General features: G+C 49.1%; 1 protein-coding gene across 5 annotated transcripts in view; it reads left to right on the plus strand.

The window, feature by feature from the left end:
- Positions 1-8,400, plus strand: part of MAPK9 (mitogen-activated protein kinase 9) — a 49,244-nt gene extending 40,844 nt beyond the window's left edge. For 4 of the 5 annotated variants that reach the window (XM_045999394.1, XM_045999393.1, XM_045999396.1 and 1 more), the window contains exons 8-12: positions 2,417-2,599; positions 3,633-3,757; positions 4,960-5,023; positions 5,986-6,057; positions 7,634-8,400. In XM_045999394.1, the coding sequence (XP_045855350.1) occupies positions 2,417-2,599; positions 3,633-3,757; positions 4,960-5,023; positions 5,986-6,057; positions 7,634-7,776 (587 nt within the window). In that variant the 3' untranslated portion in view covers positions 7,777-8,400. Of the gene's footprint in view, positions 1-2,416; positions 2,600-3,632; positions 3,758-4,959; positions 5,024-5,985; positions 6,058-7,628 lie in introns of all 5 variants that reach the window. The other variant, XM_045999397.1, reaches the window with a different exon arrangement.
- Positions 8,401-19,836: the final 11,436 nt, after the last annotated feature.

Raw genomic sequence — 19,836 nt, forward strand, 5'->3', positions numbered from 1 at the left:
TACAAGTAGGCAGAGAGGCAGGCAGAGAGAGAGAGAGAGGAGGAAGCAGGCTCCCTGCTGAGCAGAGAGCCCAATGCGGGGCTCGATCCCAGGACCCTGGGATCATGACCTGAGCCGAAGGCAGAGGCTTTAACCCACTGAGCCACCCAGGTGCCCCCACATCACAGATTTTATATGAAGTTAAATACAGCATTTTATTTTGTTCTAATAAATTTTCTGGCAGTTTTCCATTGCCTTTCCTTTGATTCGCTTGTTCCAAACTATAAATAAGGAGGTCTTTATCTTGCAAACAGACTCAGCTTAAAAGGGAAAAGTTGATGTATTCTAAAGATAAATAATTTAGAAGGATCTACTTAACATTTCATTGGTCTCAATTCTTATTCATTTTGTGCCCTTCTTTTTTTGATTTAAGAAATGTTTTCTTCAGAAAGTATAAAAACTGTGGATAGTTTCTGTTGCACTACAAAGTTAATTTGAAGTTCCTCCCTTAAGTATTAACATCTTGCTATGTCTGTAACTAATATTTTTATATATCAGGCCACCTGATGTCATTCTCAAAATATATATACAGGGTTAACATCATTTTCCAAAGGCAATTTTTGCCCACTATTTCAAACATTAGATTAAAAATTACTAGAATGAGGGGTGCCTGGGTGGCTTAGTGGGTTAAAGCCTCTGCCTTCAGCTCAGGTCATGATCCCGGAGTCCTGGGATCAAGCCCCGCATCGGGCTCTCTGCTCGGCGGTGAGCCTGCTTCCCCCTCTCTCACTGCCTGCCTCTCTGCCACCTTGTGATCTCTCTCTGTCAAATAAATAAATAAAATCTTTAAAAAAAAAAATAAAAAAAAAAATTACTAGAATGGGAAAAGATTCTGGCATCCAGACTGCAGTGCTCTGAGATGTGCTTCAGATCCATGACCTGGGGTAGAAGAGGACCTGCTGTGCCACAGTAGCCCATCAGAGACAGGGAGCTGCCACCCTCGGGCGCACAGGAGTCCGGGCCTCCCTCAGCCTCGATCCCCCTTCAGCATAATGAGAGGCCTGTGGAAGCCAAGGGATAGGAGCGCACGCACACTCCCAGAAGGCCCACCAGGCTTGTTGGGGGTGATGTTTCCCTTCCCACCCTTCCCCTTCCCCCCGTTAGTCTACAGAAATGACCCTTGATCATGAGCACACTAAACATTTACTCAGCACCTGCCCTTTTCTAGGCGCCGACCTGACTTATGTTGGAAAAGGTCATTCCAGCTGCTGGGCGGAAGGCAGACAGACTCACAGACAAGAGCAGGAGCAGGGAGACGAGGGATGTTTCAGAAGATCCGTGGAAAGTGAAGGTGCTCAGAAGGGCTTGAGGGCTTCCCCATCCAGCTCCGGCAGCACATAGGAACACAGGAGTGAGGGAGGAGAATATGCTAGTGACTCCAGTGTCCAGAGCCCATCCCCGAGCCTGTTCAGCTCCCTGGCTTCTTCCACAATAATGTGATTGCATTTTTCTAAGACAAACCTCCATCCTTTTTTTTTTTTTAACAACTTTTGAAAATGGGTTTTTAAACACTGCTGTTTACATGCCTTTTTTTTCCTGACCTACATTCTCTGTTATCATTGTTTACAGTCTCAGAATCACTCTCCAGCTCATAATGCCCGTGGTTCCAAGCCCCCTGTGAACTAGGCAAAGCTGGTATTTTCTGCATTTTACAAACAAGCAAGTTGGGAGCCAAGGGAGACTGAGTGTCCAGCACCCGGCGCATGGTTAGAGCACAGTGGAGTCCGAAACCCAGGTCATGTGCTCTGAAAGGAAGTAAGATGCACTCCAGGGTACTGCAGTGATGGTCAGGGTCAGTGCCAGGGGAACGAGAATGACCTCGCAGAGCTGTCCATCTAAGCCCAGTCCCAGGCAGGCCCGTGGTCCCATGGGAGAGGACGGGGCCTGGGCTCGAGAGCCCTGAGCCCCGGCTCACACACCATACTCCGTGGGGCCTCTGCTTTCCCAGCCGTGACCCCGGGACCCAGGTCTGTCTACTTCAGCAGGCTTTCAAATCTAAGTAGCCTTGGTGTGAAAACTGATTTCGGTTTGCCGAAGTCCTATTTATCTAACTTCATCTTTCATCACCTCTGTCATGGGTATCCTTCAGTTACAAGATAACTGTCATTCAGTCTAGAAGGGGAAGGCATACATCCCTTGGTGGGTCAGTTTAATATACTGTGACCAGAGTTTAGAAAGGTGCAGAGGTTTTAAAACAAGTCTCCACTTTGGAAACCCACACCATATTTGCATATTGTATCAAAACACCTGTGGGATGGCCTCACTCATTACCTGTCAGTAGGTCGAAAGAGGGTTTTCGTGTTTCTTTGAATGATGCTACTCCATGTAACGTGACCGTAAGACCCTTCAGTTGTATTTTCCTCAAGAGACTCCTTAGATATTGATCAGTGGAATAAAGTCATTGAGCAGCTAGGAACACCATCCGCGGAATTTATGAAGAAACTGCAGCCAACCGTGAGGAATTACGTAGAAAACAGACCGAAATATCCCGGCATCAAATTTGAAGAGCTCTTTCCAGATTGGATATTCCCATCCGAATCCGAACGAGACAAAATTAAAAGTAAGAGGCCCCTTGTTTCCCTCATCCCTGTTTCCACAGTCTGGGCACCACTCTCGGCCTCTTCAGGTCCTTGTTCTGATGCCTCTGGATGTGGGGAGATAAAATAGTGGAAGCCCTCGAATAAAGTGAGGTACAGGCCAGCCTGAAGTCTTAGAGACCTAAAAGTTCTGTCCACTGCAGAATGGCCACACTGAAACTTTTGGTCAAAATGAAAAGGTTCGAGTCCCTCTGAACCAGTCTTATGTTAATTATAGCAATTGGAAATCACAGTCTTTGGGTACAAGGAATACTCGAGTTAAGATTCTAGCCCATAGTTGGATAAAATAAAGCTCCTCCTCCCCTTCTCCTGTGCCCATCCCTAAAGCTGTGATTTAAGGGAAAGGATAGATTTCTCTCCACCTCAGGGTAAACTGTGCCTCCGTCAGTAAAGCCCCATCTCTCCTTTGCCTACCGATGTGAACTTTAATTGCCAAAACCTAGGTGAGTTACTGAGCATGTTGGGTTTTTTCTAACAAGTAATCTCTAGATTTTTTTTTTTAAAGTGTATGTTGCCAACGTTACATGCAGTTGGGCTTAGGGGAGGCATCCATGAAGTGTTTGATCATGGGCAAACATGGGATCATTGTATGGCTTCAGAGGTCTGTTGTAATCCATCTGGAGGGGACATGAAGAGAAGAGCCTGCCGGTGCTCCGGCATGTCAAGCAGTGTGGCCCTTAGCTGGGCTCCTGTGCCCTCCCTCGTGGCAGCTCTCCCCAGGCACCATGTCGGCCTCCCATTGGCCTGTGTCCCCTTGGTGCCCTGTCCCCCCCCCACCCCCCGATCCAGAGGCAAGAAACGGAGATCAAAAACCTGATGGTAGTGAAAGTGGCTTCTTGGCTTATTCGTAAAGAAAAAGCCTTGATTGATCTGGAACCTGTCAAAAAATTTCTCAAGGTGAATACATCTCTATTCAGTCTGCACTGTCACATTTTTTCTGTGATGTTCTGTGTCTCGGCATTCATGTATTCATCTAATCGTTTGTTTCCACCCTAGCAAGTCAAGCCAGAGATTTGTTATCAAAAATGTTAGTGATTGATCCCGACAAGCGAATCTCCGTGGACGAAGCTTTACGTCACCCTTATATTACCGTTTGGTATGACCCTGCTGAAGCCGAAGCGGTAAGCCTGTGTTCCAGAAGGACTTGTTGGGGAGGGCAGGGCGTATGTTTCCTCGGATCTTCCATGGCTCAGTCCGAACAGCTGCGTGAGTTCTTGATTTCTTTTTTTTTTTTTCTTTTTTTTAAGATTTAATTTATTCATCCGACAGAGCACAAGCAGAGAGAGCCTCAGAGTCTCTGCTGAGCAGGGTGCCTGATGCAGGGCTCAATCCCAGGATCCTGGGATCATGACCTGAGCCAAAAGCAGACGCTTAACCCATTGAGCCACCTAGGTGCCCACAAGTTCTAGATTTCAGAGGACTCCTGACTACAAAGAGGCCAGGGGTCATCCGAGACCTGAGTCCCTTTTGGGACCCTTGCTCCTGGGGCCATTGCTCCATGTAGCTCAGGAGTGGACGTGCCTATGCTGTGGTGACATGTTGTCTTCCTTTATACACAAGCTGGCGTGGGATCTTAATGCCACCACTTACGAAGCCCCCAGCGTGTGCCTGGCAGGGTGCCGCGTGCTTTGCTTGTAAAAGCTTGTTTAGGTCACCCCATCAGGGAGGCTAAGAGACTTGCTGAAAATCCCAGGGTTATCTGTCCTTCCCCAGAGGCACCCACCAGAAGGTTCCCAGGGCAGTTCCACTTGCGAGTGTGGGCTCAGGGCCATTCTGACTTAGCAGCAGTGGCCTGAACGCTCTCTGGCTCTAAGAGTAACTCATGGGAGCAGGCTCACTGTCGGGCTGGCCCGTGGGCTTCACCACCACAGTGAACAGTGTTTCAAGGAGCCCCATTTATCGACATGTGCTTTTGAAGCCGGTCTTTGGAACAGTCCTGTGCAAGTTGGGGATTGGGTAAGGGGGCTCTGACGTGAAGAACTGCAGACCTGAGCTGGCACGGTCCTCATCCAGGGCGGGTCACTAGGAAGCAGCTCATGATTACTGCTTCATAGATACATTTGGGCAGATCCCCTGAGAGTGTTTGGAGATCATGTCATTATTAAGAGGACCACAATAGCTCTTTTTTTTTCTTGGTTAATTTCTCCCTAATTATTTTGATTCGCAAAGTGACGTAACATCACACTTCTGAAGAAACCTTTAAGGAGCCATGTATTGAATGAAAGCCACGTGATAAATAGATGAGAATCTCCCCAGCGATTTTACCCTCTTCATGCCTCGTTACGTTTGTAACTGTTGACTTCACCTGTCATTTAATTTTCAGCCACCACCTCAGATTTACGATGCCCAGCTGGAAGAACGAGAGCATGCGATTGAAGAGTGGAAAGGTAAAGGCAGATCGGACTTTGCCCCTCGCTCACCCATGCAGTTGCCTGTCAGCAGGAGCCCTTCTAGGGAAGCGGTGAGAGGCCCTGCAGCCCCTCTTAGCCCAGGTCTTCCCACTTCCTAGTAGAGCAGGAACTTGCAGATGACAGAGAAGGGCAGGTATCAGCTGCATACTGTGGCTTCTGAAGATTGTGAGATTCACCAAACAGCCTACAGGCAACTAAGCTCATAACCAGGAGGTCGAAGAGCAATTCCCCATTAAAAAGCAGAATCAGTAGGAATTGAGAACCTGGGTCAGTGCAGGTCAAACATGGCAACGTGCTCTGCCCAAGCGGATTACGTCTGCTCTCCCTGGGGTGACTGGACAGCCGGGACCTGCATGAATATGCGCTCGGAGGGCGACACACACAGCCACACTCCGTGGCCGGGGAGATGCTCAAGGCATTCTCCTCTCGGCTCACAAATGCCTAAACTCTAGGAACGCTTGATGCTTCCCTGGTAGGTTGTTAGCTTCATTTACAAGTCAGAATCAAGGAAACTAAGGTTGAAGCCAAGAAATGACTGATGAGTTTGGATAAATTTCTGGCCAGGCTGGAGGGGCTTCTCCCCCACAGTTGGATACTGGCTCCATTTGGAGAACCCCGAGTAATGACGAGAGAAATGCTTGCAAATGGCGTGAAAGTGTGTGGTACTTTCAAATGCTCCACAAGAGCTACTTTGCTAGTCCCCACCCCTTGTAGAACCCCCTGTGGGTACAGAACCACCTTCAGTCAGGCTGAGAAGATATAATGTATCGAAACGTGGGTGTTTTGGTCTAGGTAGACAGTATTATTGAGTTAACCATATATCACGGTTAAAAATAAGGCATCGCGTTGCCCTTGGAGTGGCCCCGACTGATTAGGAAGCAGGGTTCAGAGATGCAGAGAAACTGATGGAGGCTTCTACCTTGCGTTTCTGTTTGAAGAGCTGATTTACAAGGAAGTGCTGGACTGGGAAGAGAGGAGCAAGAACGGTGTGGTCAAAGATCAGCCTTCAGGTTAGTGATTGCTTTGATAGCTTGAGCCCAGTCTCCTTTTCCCCGTCCAACTTTCCTAAGTGGCAGTAGCGTGTGGGACGGCAGCTCATCCAGCCCTGGGTCCGAGAACTCCTGATGGGAGGTCGGCTGCCTGTCTGGGGTGTCGCAGTGGCAGCAGCTGCCGGGCTGCTGGGGGGGGATTAGAACTGGGTTAGAACCGGCCTGTTTCCATGCTGTCCTCTGCTCCTGCCAGCTCCACCTACAGATGAGGGAGCTGAATTTCAAATGTCACCACAGTGCATGACCCTCTCTAGGCAGGCCCCACCCGGCTTCAGAAGAAAATCCGTGCAAATCTAAGTAAAATGCAGTCTGGTTCCCTTGCGAGAAAGCTGTTCATCTAGTTCTCCCGTATTTGTACTTGGCCTTCCTGGTGGCTGATTCCCCACGGAACTGTCGGAGACAGAACACGTGTGGTGTTTGCGCAGGGTCGTAGGGTCCTACCTGCTTCCTGAGTGAGATCCTTCCACGTTATATTTATTCTCTCACCTCACACACCCCCCCACAGAAGCCCGCACGCATGCACACGGAGGCACAGACGGCACCGCGGACTCTCTCTTGAATTTTCTGTTCAGCATGACGTACGTGTCAAGTATCTGGAGATTACGTAACTTCAGCAGAGAATTAGGTGCCTGTGGTTAACAAGGCACAAATTGAAGACTGTAGGCACTGGCCTCTGACAGCTCAGATGTTTTATTTTTGCTCGTACCAGACTAAAATATAGGCCCTAGGAAATAGCATAGTTTTATGTACCTTTAAGACTCAAAATGTCAGTTTTCAGGATATATAAAACAAAAATAAAATGAGTAGGAGACCACTAATTTTTTTCCTTTTTGTTTGTTTGTATGTAGTTTTTATTTTAACACAGTTTTCTTAATTTAAAAAGCCAACGTATAGTACATCATTAGTTTCAGATGTAGTGTTCAGTAATTCATCAGTTGCATAGAACACCCAGTGCTGATCACGTCACGGGCCCTCCTAATGCCCATCCCCCAGTTACCCCATTCCCCCACCTCCCTCCCCTCCAGCCACCCTCAGTTTGTTCCCTAGACTTAAGAGTCTCTCAAGATGTGTCTCCTCATCTGATTTTTTTCCATCGCATTTTTATTACAAAAGAATTCTTCCAAGGTTGCTGCTTTTTCCCTCGGACAAAGTATTGATGACTGTAGCTGAAACGTCTGATGACCCTCGAACCCTTATTTGGGCTTCAGCCTTTTGTGACACTGAGAGTTGTAGGATAAATTCACCAACTTTCTATGAATATCTTTTTTTAAAGAGGCAGGTGTTTTTCAGCATGATTATACGCATGCGTGGATATGATGTTCAGCGCCCGGGAAGAAAAGGAGGATGTTTGGGATCCTGGGCCCAGAGAAGGACTCCAGGAAAAACTGGGCACGGGCAGCTGGCTCACCACTTGTCCACACTGGCAGTGAGGCCTGGAGCCTGCCAGCAGCGGGGGGGAACGGCCCCAAGGCTCACTGCCCAGACCAGCAGCCATGTCGTGCATCAGATTTTATTCTCCTTGGTTTTCTTAGCACAGATGCAGCAGTAAGCAGCAACGCCACTCCGTCCCGGTCGTCGTCCATCAACGACATCTCGTCCATGTCCACCGAGCAGACGCTGGCCTCAGACACAGACAGCAGCCTTGATGCCTCCACGGGACCCCTCGAAGGTTGCCGGTGATAAGGCACAACCTGCAAGCTCGTCCTCAGTGAAGGAATTCTCGCTTCCATGGGCCTGAAATGCTTGGGGGTTGATGGAACCAAATAGAAAAACTCCATGTTCTGCATGTAAGGAACACGATGCCTTGCCCCTGCTCAGTTCCAATAGGATTGCCTGCCTAGATTTCACAGTGAAGCAGACTGTGTCTGAAGAACACAAGTGCGAGCCACACTCGTAGAGATGTTGTGCAAGGTCATTTCAGGTGAGCAATTAGAGTAGATGATTTTGTTTTACTTTTTTTAAAGTTGTACGGTAATAGTGACAATTTCTCATCCTCTGTAACCGTTGGGACTTATATGCATGTGACCACGTGTGCTTGCTCAGGCTTGCCCTCTAGCACTTTGGAAATCAGTATTTAAATGCTAAATAATCTTCCAGGTAGTGCTGCTTCTAGAATTCTCTCTTAATCCTCTTGAGTAATTTGGTGTCTGTCCAGGAAAAAATAGGTTTATGTGTATTAATTGGCCACCATCATATTATCATATCTTACCTTCTTTTATGGTATGATTTATTCTATCTTTTGTATTTCAGAAGGAATATAATTAAATCTATTTAATAAATAAAAAAAATACAACTTTTCTTAAATCTGTCATGTTTTGGGCTGAGAATTGTCACTGCTAAAACCAAGACACCTCTGTGGACACCGTTTCCTCTAAATTGTCTTAGTCTGAGATGACTGTACCTTTAGCTTTATTGCAAGATAAAATTTTCTGTTTTGTGCTGCTTGAGACATATATGACTTTACAATCCTAATCTACCCTCGCTCCTTTCTCCTGGTCTTCTGGACTCGTTAATTTAAACTGCCACCTAAAACTTCGCCTTCTTTGTTAGACGCCTAACACTCCATGTCAATAACATGACGGCAGATTCTCAAATCCATTAGTGGCAAGAGTAGATTTTGACAAAACGATCACTGAAGATGACTGCAGTGACTTCCTGAGCACTTGCTCCCTCCGAGACTGGTCAGGGTCCTTCCCCGAGAGAGGCACCATCTCCCAGGGCAGCGTTTTCGGTTTCCAACCTAACGCTCTTACACGATTTTCTTTTTTTGCTGAAAGAAACCCCGTAAACCGCCCCCCCACCCCACTCCCTAGCTTGGATCTGTTTTAGGAAACAAGGCGATTCAGAACACCTCTGGGATGGTGGTGTTTTCCAGTTCGTGGAGCATTTCCTTTTCCTAAAGGGAAACCCATGGATCTTCTGGGAAATCCCCTCATGGGGTTGTGGAGGAAACACCCTTAGGAGCAGTGATTAACTATTGAGTATTTTCTGATTTAAAACTGCTCACCTGAAATTGATGCTTTCAGACTTTCTGTTGTGGATATTACTCGGAGTTCCCTAAGCTAGAGTACTAGACTATCACGATGGAACTGGGCTTACCCTGGTCACATTTTGGCCCCCTGTGCTCACTGTGCTTATCCCTTGAGCCTCTTCTGTTACTCATATCCCATGTTTAACTCTTTGGGAAACTATTGGGTCAACATTCTATAGAATGTGTTCTGAGGAGGAACTTGGATAAGAAAGTTTATTATAAATGTTTTCTAAAACAGGATTCTCTCCATCACTTGCATCTCATTGGTTGGTCTTATCTGTGGAGACTGAAACCCTTGAACAAAATTTGGGTTGAAGTAACAGTTTTATGTTGTGAGGTTTAGACATATTCAAATACAAGATGGAAATGCTGACTTGGATTGAAGCAGAAACACCTATGATATGGCTTAGGATGGCTTTGGTTTCGGAGGCCTGATGGTACACTGAAGAAAGTTATCGTTATCCAAATATAAACATCTTAAAACAGCCTTCTCTCTAATATATGTTCTTTTAAAAGACTTCACTCAGTCCATCTTTAAAAAAGAAAAACAGAGAGGAGCATTTAAAAAATGCGTATCTGGGGCACCTGGGTGGCTCAGTTGGTGGGCACCTGCTTTCGGTTCAGGTCATGATCCTGGAGTCCTGGGATCAAGTCCCACATCGGGCTCCCTGCTCAGTGGGGAGTCTGCTTCTCCCTCTGACCCTCTCCCCTCTCATGCTTTCCGTCTCTCTCTCTCAAGTAAAATAAATAAAATCTTTTTAAAAAAAAAATGCGTATCTGCCCTAGGCCTCTGTGAACGCAGCACGGAGATGCTGAGGGCACACGGGGCTCCTGCTTCTGAGGGCCCCTTTGTAAGTGGAGCCGGGTGCCCCTGCAGACTGGCTTTCTGCTCACTTCTTCCTCCTCTGTGCATTCACAGGGAACGCCTGTGTCCCTGTGGATGGGCTTCCTGCCGCGCCCACCTTTAGTAGAAATACCTCACCCCACGTCAGGGTCCTCCCTCCTGAGCCGAGATATGCCGGGCTTCCTGGTGCAGTGTAGACGGTTTCAAACTGCTCTCTAGGGATGAGGGCCAACATTGGAAAAAGAACTTAAAACGTGCTCAACTTTCTTGTCTTTTCTATTTTATTTTTGTAATTTATATTGTACGTAACCCTGGAAGTAACCACTTTGGACACATATTTTTATAAACCAGAAAATTTATCATTAGCCTGGGACTTGGACTAGGTTTATCTGTTGGCTTCGTTTTCAGTCAAAAAGGAAATGACTGCGGGGCGCCTGGGTGGCTCAGTGGGTTGAAGCCTCTGCCTTCAGCTCGGGTCATGATCTCAGGGTCCTGGGATCGAGCCCCACATCGGGCTCTCTACTCCACGGGAAGCCTGCTTCCTCCTCTCTCTCTGCCTGCCTCTCTGCCTAGTTGTGTTTTCTCTCTGTCAAATAAATAAAATATTTTAAAAAAAAAAAAGGAAATGACTGCCTCCCTTCAGTTGGGTCTTGACCTCCAGTGCAGGTTTCTGAGAGTAGATGGGGTCTCTCAGAGCAGGAGAACATTCTAGAAACACAGACTGCTCAGTATTGATCAGTCGGGATCATGGAAACGGCAGTGAGGCTCTGTTCTGTCTGGGATGCAAAACCTAGAGCCTCCGAGCGGGAAGGAGAAAACCCTTGGCAGGGCCCCCGCTGATGCCCAGAGGCCCTGGCTGGACCGCTGGCTGGGACACTGGTTTAATCCAGATGCAGTACCCTGTCTGTCATGGTGACTGTGAGTTCGGTGGATTTCTAACGTCGTCCTCCAGTGTTCCGTGCTGGCAGCCAGTACAGGTGTGACCTTCAGGCTGCAGCTCTCAGAAGTAACGTTGCCTAATGTCTTATAATAAAATACATCATGTGTGTCTTGATTGGTGAAAATAATACAGAAAAGGAGAAATGTAAAGCATGTCTGGTTTTTGTGTGGTTTTAAATGACACTTGGCTGTATTTTCTACATCACCATCTCTGATTACAGATTTGACATGAACACGGGTCGATGCTGGTGTATCAACTCCATCAATATTAGCAAATGCTGTTAATTGGCAGGCAAACCATTTCTTTTACATCTCTGACGGAAGATGTTCTGCAAACTCTGCATCTCAGTTTTCAGAAACATGCAAGTGTACAAAATCAAATATCCTGAGTAAGCATTTTCCTCACAGGGTGTGGCCGGTGGGTCCCCACCTGTCGTGCTTAGAATCGTTCCCAGTGCCTGTCTGCTTATGGTTTTATACACGGGATGAGCCACTTGGATTTTGCTTCTGGGTTTGAGGCGCTTTAAGATGTCCACTCCTCAGGGACGCCCAGGTGGCTCAGTCAGTCAGGCATCCGACTCTTGATCTCAGCTCAGGGCTTAACCTCAGGGTCAGGAGTTCAAGCCCCACGTGGGGCTTCACACCCAGCTCACTACTTAAAACCGCAGGACTAACAGGGCCCTCAATGGCTTTCTCTTCTCTGCCTAAAAGGGCTAGAATCATTCCAGATAGAGGAGTATCGGTCTGATTTGTAAAGTTCTCTAGAGAAGGAAAGCATTTCTCTTAATATGGGTCTGGGCCCCATTTCTCTCTCTTACCCACTTCAGACTTTTGATGCAGATGGTAAAAAAATCCTTTTTATTTATTAACTGAAATGGTTAAGTGTAGTCGTGTGAGGGGCTTTCGGTGGGGGGAAGGGTAATCTTTCAAAATAACCTAACGTTGTCCCGATGCTCTTATGGCTCTTCCTATGAATTTAAGTGTAAGGTTTCCTCTGGCAATAAGGCAGTCATTGAATATTTTGTTTTCAGACCAGGAAAACTGGTAACAAACGGAGAGTGGCCAGTCATGTCTTGTTGAGACCATCTGTGACCAGGATTTAGGAAGGATGTGCCTGTCACAGCCATGGGGAATTTGTCCTTCACCGAGTTCTCAAGACCCTGGGCCACACACTCCTTCAGGCTCTGAAAGAGCCAGGCTTTGGGGGCCCAGAGTCCTCGTGAGCAAGGGTGTTTGCTACCACCCCCTCTCTGCAGGCACTTGAAAGTTGGAAGAGAAGTTGGAGTGAGTTCTCTAACACAGCCCCAGGCCCAGGGAGGAGCAGGGAGGGAGCGCGGGTTTGCCGGTCTGCACACTGCCTTGTGTCCTTTCAGGTGCACAACTCACCCTTCTTTTAGCCATAAGCCCTGTTGGGGGCTCTGAGCAAAACGGTGTCCCTCCCCCAAGAAAAATGCCATGAACATCAAATTCTGCCACACTTTCTGAGGAGTCCTGGGCCCTGGCGGATACCGTGCGAAGAGCCCCATTCTGCATTCTCCAGGAGCAGCTTCTGGAGGCTTCCTGTGCACGGAGGGAAGCAGAGCCTGCAGGAGAAGGCCCTTCTGTTCTCACCAGCTGGGACACTTGCACACGGATGTTGGGGTTGTCTTCACTCAGAGCCCCAGCACTAGTCGGTAATCTGAAAAAGAGGACATAAGGGTTCAGGTCCAGTGAAATGCATCATTTCTGTGATTTGTTCCGTGTGGAATTTAAGGGCAAGACTGAGAAGAGCTCTAGGTTTATAAGACAGACTTCATGGAGACACAGGTAAAAATAAATCCATCTCTTTCAAGAAGTAGTTCGTGCTGTGCTTTGCAATAAACTCTGAACTTGCCCCCGAAATCCCTATTTAAATTGTCTGTTCTCCAGTAATAGTTTCTGCCCTTCTCCCAAAACTCCCCTGACTCTTAGAATTCCTATAAGCATGCTTTCCCCTTCATTTCATTTGCTCACTTGGCTTTCATAAAGCCTGACCGTGGGAGGAGAGACCTTCCAGTCTACCCCTTGTTCAGGGTGGGAAGGCACCTGAGGCCACGCAGCCTCCGCTCAGAGGGCTTTAACGAAGGGAAGTCCCTCCCTGCAGAATTCTGTGTGGTTTTGGCCGTGAGGTAGTTCTTTCTTAAACAGAACTGAAACCTATTCCCAAGGCTTCCACGCCTGGATCCCCAGGCCTTTCCCTTGGGTGAGATAGAGGGAGTCCTCCGCTGGTTGAAAAGGTAGACCACAAGTCTTCCTTCCTCTGACTTCAACTCAAAGTTCCTCCAACCCTTTCCCTTTGGCCCCCAAAGCCTCATCACCTTGGTGCACCCTACAGATGTGGCCACGAGTGAATGGAATATTCCAGATACAGCCTGAGCAGAGAGCGTGCTTGGCAAGCAAGTCCTCCCCAGCCAAGTAACACCATCGCAGAGGGCCTGAACCTTCCAGCCATGTCACCCCCGACCCCTACAGTCCGTCGGAGTCCCTGGATTCCTGCCTTGACTGTTAGTCCCGATTCTGTCAGACTTCGTGAGCCTTCCGTCTGCCAGCCGGTGACATCTGTCAGTTTTAGGAGCACGAATGTGCCTTCTGAAAATTCATCCGAGTGGTGACTAACACCCCTGAGCGGGAGGACAGAGCCTCGAGGCGGACCCCAGCAGTCACAGAGAGGGACCCATGTGGCCAGCACGACGTCCCTTCCTCATTGGGGTCCCTCTGCCAACAAGGTCGTGAAGAAGCATCTCAGTGGGACTCCACAGAGAAATCCCAAGAGCACTTCATCACATCTTGAGGAGAAAAAGGAGTCTCGCACACCCTGGTGCTCAGCGTTCTTGCTTTGGTTTTCTCTTGGGAGGAGCAGGCAGGGGACGCCAGCTTCCCCTTCAAGATCTGCACTCTAGACAGCCGTTGGCTACTCAGAAGACAGGACCAGTCATTGTCCCACGTCCACAGGTCAGGGAGTGGGTAGAGGAGCAGGGTTAGGGTTAGGGCCCAGCCCTCTGCCTGACCCTCGCTCCCATGGGAGCTCGATGCCGTGTGAGCTCTCTCCATCCCTCTGCTCCCTTCCCCGCCTCCAGCTCACCCATGTTAGCGAGCTCACAACCCAACATCACCCTCAAATCGCTCCCCCTTGTAACAGAAATCAAGAGCCGTCTGTATTCACTTTCTCCACCTCCTCGCCTCCCATCTGCTCCCTATTTTAAAAAATGCAAAATACATATATTCTCTCTCTCCCTGTATATATATATATACATATATATATATATATGTTAGAAAGTATAAGCAAGGATGAGAAACTAAACATACCGTATTCCCACATTCAGAGATGACCACTGTTAATAGCCTTACTGTGTGCTTTTCTGTGGATGTACGTACATCTAGATGGTTGGTTTGTTGGTTTGTCTTTGCCCAAATGAGGTCATACATACATGCTTTTTATAACGTGCATGCTTCATTTACCGATCTCCAGCTGTCCGTGTCTGTAAGTCCTCATCTGGCCTAATACCTAGGCCTTGGGATTTCCCCAGTGTCCCCAAAGTCTTTTACTAGCGTATCTGGTCCTTGCATTCCTGGTGCCTAGTTTCTGCCTGTCATGTCCTTAAGAAACTGCCGATCCCCCCACCCCCATGACACCGGCCCGTGGTCACCAGCATGCTGTCCCATCGATGAGGGCCCCCTCTAGCCCCATGTGACTGCTTCCACGGGGGTACACAGACCATGCTCCCCACCTCCAGCATTTTCTGGATCTGCAGGCTTTATGTAAAGGTTCAACCGATACACGTGCATCTTTTAGTTATAACACACCTGAGTGATACTGTGTCCTTTGTCCGAGCTCCCATCTGAAGACACTTCATTCTTTTTTAACCCACCATCAGTGATGCTAAAATTGCCCTCTGGGTTCGGAGTGTCTCCGGCCCAGTCCTGCATTATTACAACTGCATACACTCACAGTGTCTCCCTCTCTGACCAGAAAATCATGCATGTGGGTTCACTTTCAGTGTGCCCCATCCACCACATACCATAGGTGGCTGACCCCAGGTGGTGGTCTTGCCACAAGCAGGAGTCTCATGCGAGCTCTTGACCTCACGAGAGATTTTGAAGCCACCGTTCCCCCGACACTGTTTCCGGGACACTGCTGTCAGGGCAGCCTCATGGCATCCGCTGGGGCTGCTCGGTGGCCCCCAGGTGAGGCCAGGCTGAAGGGCGGACTCCAAGCCTCTTCCTTCTCTTCAGCCACCAGTTCTCAGAGCAGGATGTGGGTTTAATCGTCGCCTCGAGTGGTCTCACAGGAGGGTTTGTTTTCTCTTCTCGTTGAGTATTCCCGCCATTCTTTTTGAGACTTAAATTGTAGCCGGGGAAGATCCTCAATTCCTGATTGCCACCAATCCTCTGACCTCATTAAGCATTTTTAACTTTTTATTTTGAGGTAGTTTCAGAGTGGGGACTTCTGGCGGGCTCAGTTGGTAGAGCGTGCGACCCTTGATCTCAGGGTCGTGAGTCTAAGCCCACTTTGGGGCTGGAGCCTACTGAAAATTAAAAAAATCATAATAATGGAGTAGTTCCAGAGAAACATTGCAAACTCAAAGGATTCCTGTGTACCTTTCTCCACCCAGGTTCCCCGGATATTAACATTTTACTATATGCACATTAGCCTTCTCCGTCTGTATACGTGCAGAGGACATGCCTGTGTCCGTACATACGTACATTTCTGCTGATACACATAATCACAGATCTCTCCCTCCTGCTTGTTACATACAAGCAACGAGACTTTCTAATGTCTGCAAACTCATGCAGAATCCCCTGTAGACAAAGGCACAAGGACACATAGACACACACGCACATGAACTCCTGTGTATCAAAAGCGGACGTGTTCATAGTGTTTATAATAAGGAGGGTTCGTGGGGTAAATGGGTCCACACGACTTGAGAGAAACCTACTGAAGAATCAGTGTGGGTGTGTATGAAGTGACTGACAGTACCACAGAGAGAAATTAAAAAAATAGAGTTGGAAGGCGCTTCTCAGAAACTGACAGGTCAAGCAGGTGAACAATGAGCGAAGATCTAGAAGGTTGGAATGCCACAGTTATGTAACTTGGGCTCATACAGAATATTACATCCAGCAGGCAAATTCCCTTTCAACACGCAGAGAACCGACTGCGTACCACGCCACAGAGGGCATCTCAGTAAATCCCAAAGTCCCTAATACACAGCTATTTTTCTATGATAATGCAGTAAAATTCAAAATAGATTTGAAAAGACCTTCCACATCTGTGACTAAACAGGACACAATAAGCAACCTACATGAAAGAGGAAATTGTAAGGAAAAATGGAGAACCTCCTAAAAAGTGCATGGCCTCTAAAAAACATGGCATACAAAAACTGGTAGTTCCCAGCTAAGGCTGAAATACATTTACCTAAAACAAGACAAGTTGTTCAAACCGAGTTCAGTATCCAATGCGGGGGATCGAAGAAGAGTAACAGGGCAAGCCCAAAGAAACCAAAAAGGAAGAAGAATAAAAATAAGGACAAGGACAAGACACTAGAAAATAAAAATGAGAAAAAAATCAGTGAAATCAAAATGTCAAAAAGGTAGACAGACCTCTGGCAATCCCGGGCCAGGAAAAGAAGAAATACACAAGAGCAAAGAGAAAAAGGGAAGTAAACCTAGATGCAATATTTACAACATTCTAATGCGCGTCATCATCTGTGAGAAGCAGATTGTTTTCAGTAGAAATAAAAGGACTGAGATGATCTCCAGAGTGATGACACTGAGTCCATTGTACATGTGAATTTATTTGATCTCAGCAGGTCCTGTGAGCTCAGCATGGTTCTCTCCATCATGAGTGGGGGGAACAGGGGCAGGGAAACAGCATGAGCTCCCCCAGCCACTGTGTGTGCAGACGGGGTCTGGGGCTGGGCAGGCCGGTGCCCGTCCCGGGCTCGGAGCCACTGTGTGTTCTAGACAGCCTCCGAAAACTCCATTGGACTAGTGGCCATCAGAGAAAGGGAGGTAACAACCAAAGGCCACCACTTACCCCCCAAATCCCTCCAGGACAAATCAGTCTTATGGGTCTGTTTTTACTTGCACACTCTGTTGACAGAAAAACCCGCTCTGACCGAAGATTTTCAAACCAACCAACTCCGTCTAGAAGGTTGGTACAATCTTGATTCCAAAACTGGAAAAAAAATCACGATCACATGCCCTTTTCATAGATGTGAACGGAATCCAGCATTGTATGGTTTCCAGAATGCATGCAGGGTGACTCAACACCACTCTTTTGATAAATAACCTATTTTTGTTTTTAAAAAAACTCTGAATAGAAAAGAGCTTCCTTCGGGGAGTGGCGGGCTTATTCAGGGAAGAGCAGGAGGAAGCAGAAAATGTCAACCATCCCGAAGCCACAGCCTGAGGCCACCTCCTGATGGGGACTGGAGCATGCGCGCGCGCGCGCGTGTGTGTGTGTGTGTGTGTGTGTGCGCACGTGCACACATGCGTGCAAGCTGACAACCAGAAATGTGCAGTACACCAGTGAGGGACCACCCGGCACCCGACCAGGAGAAAGGGGCCGTGGCTGCACCCACTGAGAGGACACAGACCAGGTCGAGTCCTGCCAAAGCTCGGTGCCTATGTCCCGTTAGCCTGCCACTCCCCGATGGCGGTCCAGAAACCCCCCGCCCAGCTGGAGGCAGAGACCACGGATCCCCAGGGAAATCCTGCAAATCCAAATGCATCCTTCCTCAGAACCGCCCCCAGACTGTTCACCCAGGGCCCTCTGCTTCCCCGGCTGCCCTTCCAGGCCCGCTCCTGCCCCCTCTTCTCCTAACCCAGCCACAGGCCGTGCCTTCATTCACTCCAACAGCAACCGAGCAGCTCATAAATAATCAGGCCATAAATCAGACAGACACACAGCCCCTACCTCTGGAGACTTTCCTTCTCAGTGGCTGCAATCAAATCCTTAATGCAGGTGAGCTGACAACTGCAGGCAGGGAGAAGTCGCCTGGGGGAAGGAAGCTGGAGCCCCTTGCCTTTATCACCAGGCAGCAGGTCAGCTCTGCCCCCTTGTCCCCATCTCCACCGCTGCCCGATGGCAAACCATCCTTTCATGTGGGGACAGCAGCTGTAGTGGCCAGAGGGTCTCCCAGCTGCCACTCTTGTCCAGCAATCCCCTGTCCTTCACCCGACCCCGGGGCAAACCTCCCCAGCTGTGACCTCCGTGGCTCTGCCTCTGTGGCGGCCTCCGCGGGTCCCAGCTGACCAGGTGGCTATTTTTCAAACTTGACCTCCCACCACCAAGGTGCTCTCTACATCTTGTCCATTAAATTATCAAGGTTGCCAGCATCGCGGTGAGGACAGACGGATGTCCGAAAACCACATCGTGTGCTTTTCGTGCTGGTCCACTGTGAACAGCTGAAGCCGGGAAACCATATGGGTGTGTGGCGATGGTACCGTTGGGACAAGACACAGATTTCTGGTCCCACTCTGACCCTCTGAGTCTCAGGTCTTGGCAGGGTCTCAGGCATCTGTGTGGTGAACGAGCTCCCAGGGCAAGCCGAGTGTAGGTCCACTCTGCCCAGCCATGCATGCCCCCCACCACCTGCTCCCCGTCTCTGCATGCAGAGAAGCCAGGGGAAAGCAAGGAGAGCTTGAGCGCTAGGTCTGCTGTGCCACCCACATGTGCCACCTGCCCTCTCTGAGCCGCTCTTGTGGACTGGTGTCTTAGTCTCCTGTTGCTGCTGTCTCGAATTACCACAAACATCATGGGCTCACAACAACACAAGAGTATGATCTTACAGTTCTGAAGGTCAAAAGTCCCACACGGGTCTCAGAAGGCTTCAAGCAAGCTGTCCACAGGGCCAGCTCCAGCTGGATGCTCGGTGGGGGAAGGGATGTCGGGGTGAGATTCGTTCCTTGCCTCTCCCAGCTTCCAGAGGCTGGCCTCATTCCTAGCCTCATGGCCCCTTTCCTCCATCGTCAAAGCCAGCAGCGGGCATCTCTCTGACCCTGCCTCCGTCCTCCCATCTCTTGACTCCTCTTCTGCCCATCTCCCACTTTTAAGCGCCCATGTGATGACACGGGACTCACCCACATCAACCAGGATAGTGTCCCCATCTCAAAGCCCTCACTGAACCACTCCTGCTGTGAAAGGTCACATATTCACAGGTTCCAGGGATCAGGATGTGGACATCTTGGGGGCAGCCGTTATTCTGCACCCCCCCACAAATGGGAGCATGTGCCCCATCTCCTGGCCTCATCTGCATCACCTGGGAACTGGGGGACCACTCAGACACCCAAACCAGGGTCTCGATGGGGGTCTTGGGGTGCCGCCTGTCCTCGGGTTCCAGGTGACACCTAACGCCCAGTGACATTGGATAGCCTGGAAAAGTGAGGTCTCTGGTGTGGTAGGTGCCAGGAGGGCTCAGAGGGGACAGGAGGTTCATGCCATCAGTACCCCCCCAAGAACGCAGCAGACCCAGCACACTGCAGCTCTGCCCCGAGCTTGGAGACTGAGGATGCTCCAGAGGGGTTTCCCAGACCCGCAGATTTAGGCTATGCTGGGCGCTGGCCCCCAAGACCTAGTACAAGCTCCTCTGAACCTCAGTCTATGCCTTGAGGACAGCAGGTGCACCAGTGGCCACCTAGGCGGGTGGAAGGGCTGCAGGAGGATGAGGAGACTCAGGGGTGGGGGGGCAACCCTGTGAACTTAATGTGGGACCTGAGGGAATCTGAGCACTCCAAGGGGTGGGGCACCATTACAGGCACGCCTTGCAGCCTGTGCTGAGTCTCGCCCACCTCAGAGCTGGGTGGAGGGCTCCGTGCACGTGTCAAGAGTGGCCCACCGCCCACTCTGCTTTTCCACCTTGGGAATTTTGCTTGAGTTGCCAAGCCCGCTCAGCCTTCACACGAGAAC

Source organism: Meles meles, chromosome 3 (genome assembly GCF_922984935.1).
Source record: "Meles meles chromosome 3, mMelMel3.1 paternal haplotype, whole genome shotgun sequence".
Lineage (NCBI taxonomy): Eukaryota > Metazoa > Chordata > Mammalia > Carnivora > Mustelidae > Meles > Meles meles.